We start from the raw sequence: 1,853 nt of genomic DNA, 5'->3' as shown, positions 1-1,853 counted from the left end.
AGGAGGAGGAGGAGGAGAAGGAGGAGGAGAAGAAGAAGAAGAAGAAGAAGAAGAAGAAGAAGAAGAAGAAGAAGAAGAAGAAGAAGAAGAAGAACAACAACAACAACAACAACAACAGCAGACCAAGAGACATCAATAACCAGCAACATTCAAACCGAGAACAAACGGGCCTAAATAATAACTCCTTGCTATTGTTAGCCAAGCCGACCAAGTTCGGGGACAACACCGCGAGCACCGCACACTTCTACCGAGTGGTCAATAATGCATGATATTTTCTGGGCAGCGTTTGGGAGTTTCTTAGCAGCAGAACAGGGCCAATACAAAATCGATAGTCCATTGTGGAACAAAAGAACAACGGATTTAGTCTGGTGAATTGCTTAACATGCCATAAATTATGAAGAATCTATGAAACGGCCTCATAGGCCAGAACGCGTAGGTGAGTGTTACAGGCACTTATAGTGTACACTGACTTTGTTCATTGTCAGGCTTCTCAAACTGTGTCAGATTGTCAACTGTGAAAGAATGTCTTTTCTTCCTTTCGTTTTGTAATTTGCATATGCATTTTGTTGGTACAATGTTGTTGTTGTTTTTGTTTTTTTTGGGGGGGGGGGGTTCTGCTTTAAAAAGGGTAAAAGAGACACTTTGGACTGGTAGGAGTAAGCATAGAGGGAGAAAAGAAATCAATGACCAAACACCAAATGACACGTCATACATAAACATATACACGTATGTGGATGTTCAGGTTATTACACTATCACAAAAGATTGCACGTCCTGTGAATGATGGGTCTATTTGTGACCCCAACTAGAGGACGTTGGGCAGGTAAAAGTACACCCATTGGAAATCAATATATCCCTGGGAAGGTGGGGGGGGGTATAAGATGCTCTTTACACGTCCACTCTTAACCTCATCAATTCAAATCAAACAGTCAAAGGTCTAGCCCCGCCTCCCCTTCCCATATTCCCTATCCCTCTAAACAAACGAATGCATGTATAACAACAGCAAAAATATTGTTTTAATAAGAGTTTTACGGCACTTGTAACACAATAAGGTCATATTAGTGCCGAAGGTTAGAGGTGTTACAAGAGAGTTACAAACACAAAAAAGGGAGGGCAGATAAAGACGTTAGATGTTTGATAGAAAAGAAGAAGCAAACCACACTAGAGCACCGCCCAAACCACCCACGAACAACAATAGCAACAACAATAATTACAACAGCAAAAAACAACAACAACGAAACAACAACCAAGGAAGGTAAAGTCATTTAATTTGAAGGGAGAGGAGGAGGAACCAACCTACAAGCCTTACATAACACCTAAACGGTTGTATGAGGAGAAACCAAAACGTTGACAACATCAAGCCAAACGACTTACCATATTCTCCCGTCCCGACTTCTGAGAGTGCAGCAGTGGAGAAACAAATGATTGTAGATAACATAATTATACAGGCAAAAGTTTAACCGAGTATGCATTGGGGGCACTCCCTTTCTCTCGACCCCCTCCCCCCTAACATTTTTAAAAACTGTTTAAACCGTCCATTCGTTCATCCAACCACCACTCCATCTATCCACTCATCTGTCCATCACCCAACCACCCACTCCTTACCGTCTCTTTAACATTCCATGAACTTAAAAAAAAAATTTATTAATCAATGGAACATACTTGAGCAAAGAAGGAGTTTGTGCCCCCCCCTCCCTCCCAAACACGCATACGGGATTCCCGCTTTCTTTCACGCGCTTCTTGAAAGTCATTTGAGCATAAACGTCAGAAACAAGGACATACACATAAATGCACACTCAGACGCACACACACACACACACACACACACACACACACACACACACACACACACAC

The 1,853-nt window shown here is 42.1% G+C and overlaps 1 protein-coding gene across 3 annotated transcripts in view; it reads right to left on the bottom strand.

Moving 5' to 3' along the window:
- The window catches only part of LOC101859018 (probable E3 ubiquitin-protein ligase HECTD2), a 55,073-nt gene that overhangs the window by 24,245 nt on the left and 28,975 nt on the right, over window positions 1-1,853 (bottom strand). For 2 of the 3 annotated variants that reach the window (XM_013083102.2, XM_035970031.1), the window contains exon 6: window positions 1,374-1,394. The exons of the other annotated variant lie outside the window; for it this stretch is intronic. In XM_013083102.2, coding sequence (XP_012938556.1) covers window positions 1,374-1,394 — 21 coding nt within the window. The remainder of the gene's footprint in view (window positions 1-1,373; window positions 1,395-1,853) is intronic. 3 annotated transcript variants of the gene reach the window in all.

This window comes from Aplysia californica, unplaced genomic scaffold (assembly GCF_000002075.1).
Source record: "Aplysia californica isolate F4 #8 unplaced genomic scaffold, AplCal3.0 scaffold00211, whole genome shotgun sequence".
NCBI lineage: Eukaryota > Metazoa > Mollusca > Gastropoda > Aplysiida > Aplysiidae > Aplysia > Aplysia californica.
Note: the sequence above shows the minus strand (reverse complement) of the source record. Positions and strands in the feature narration are given on the sequence as shown.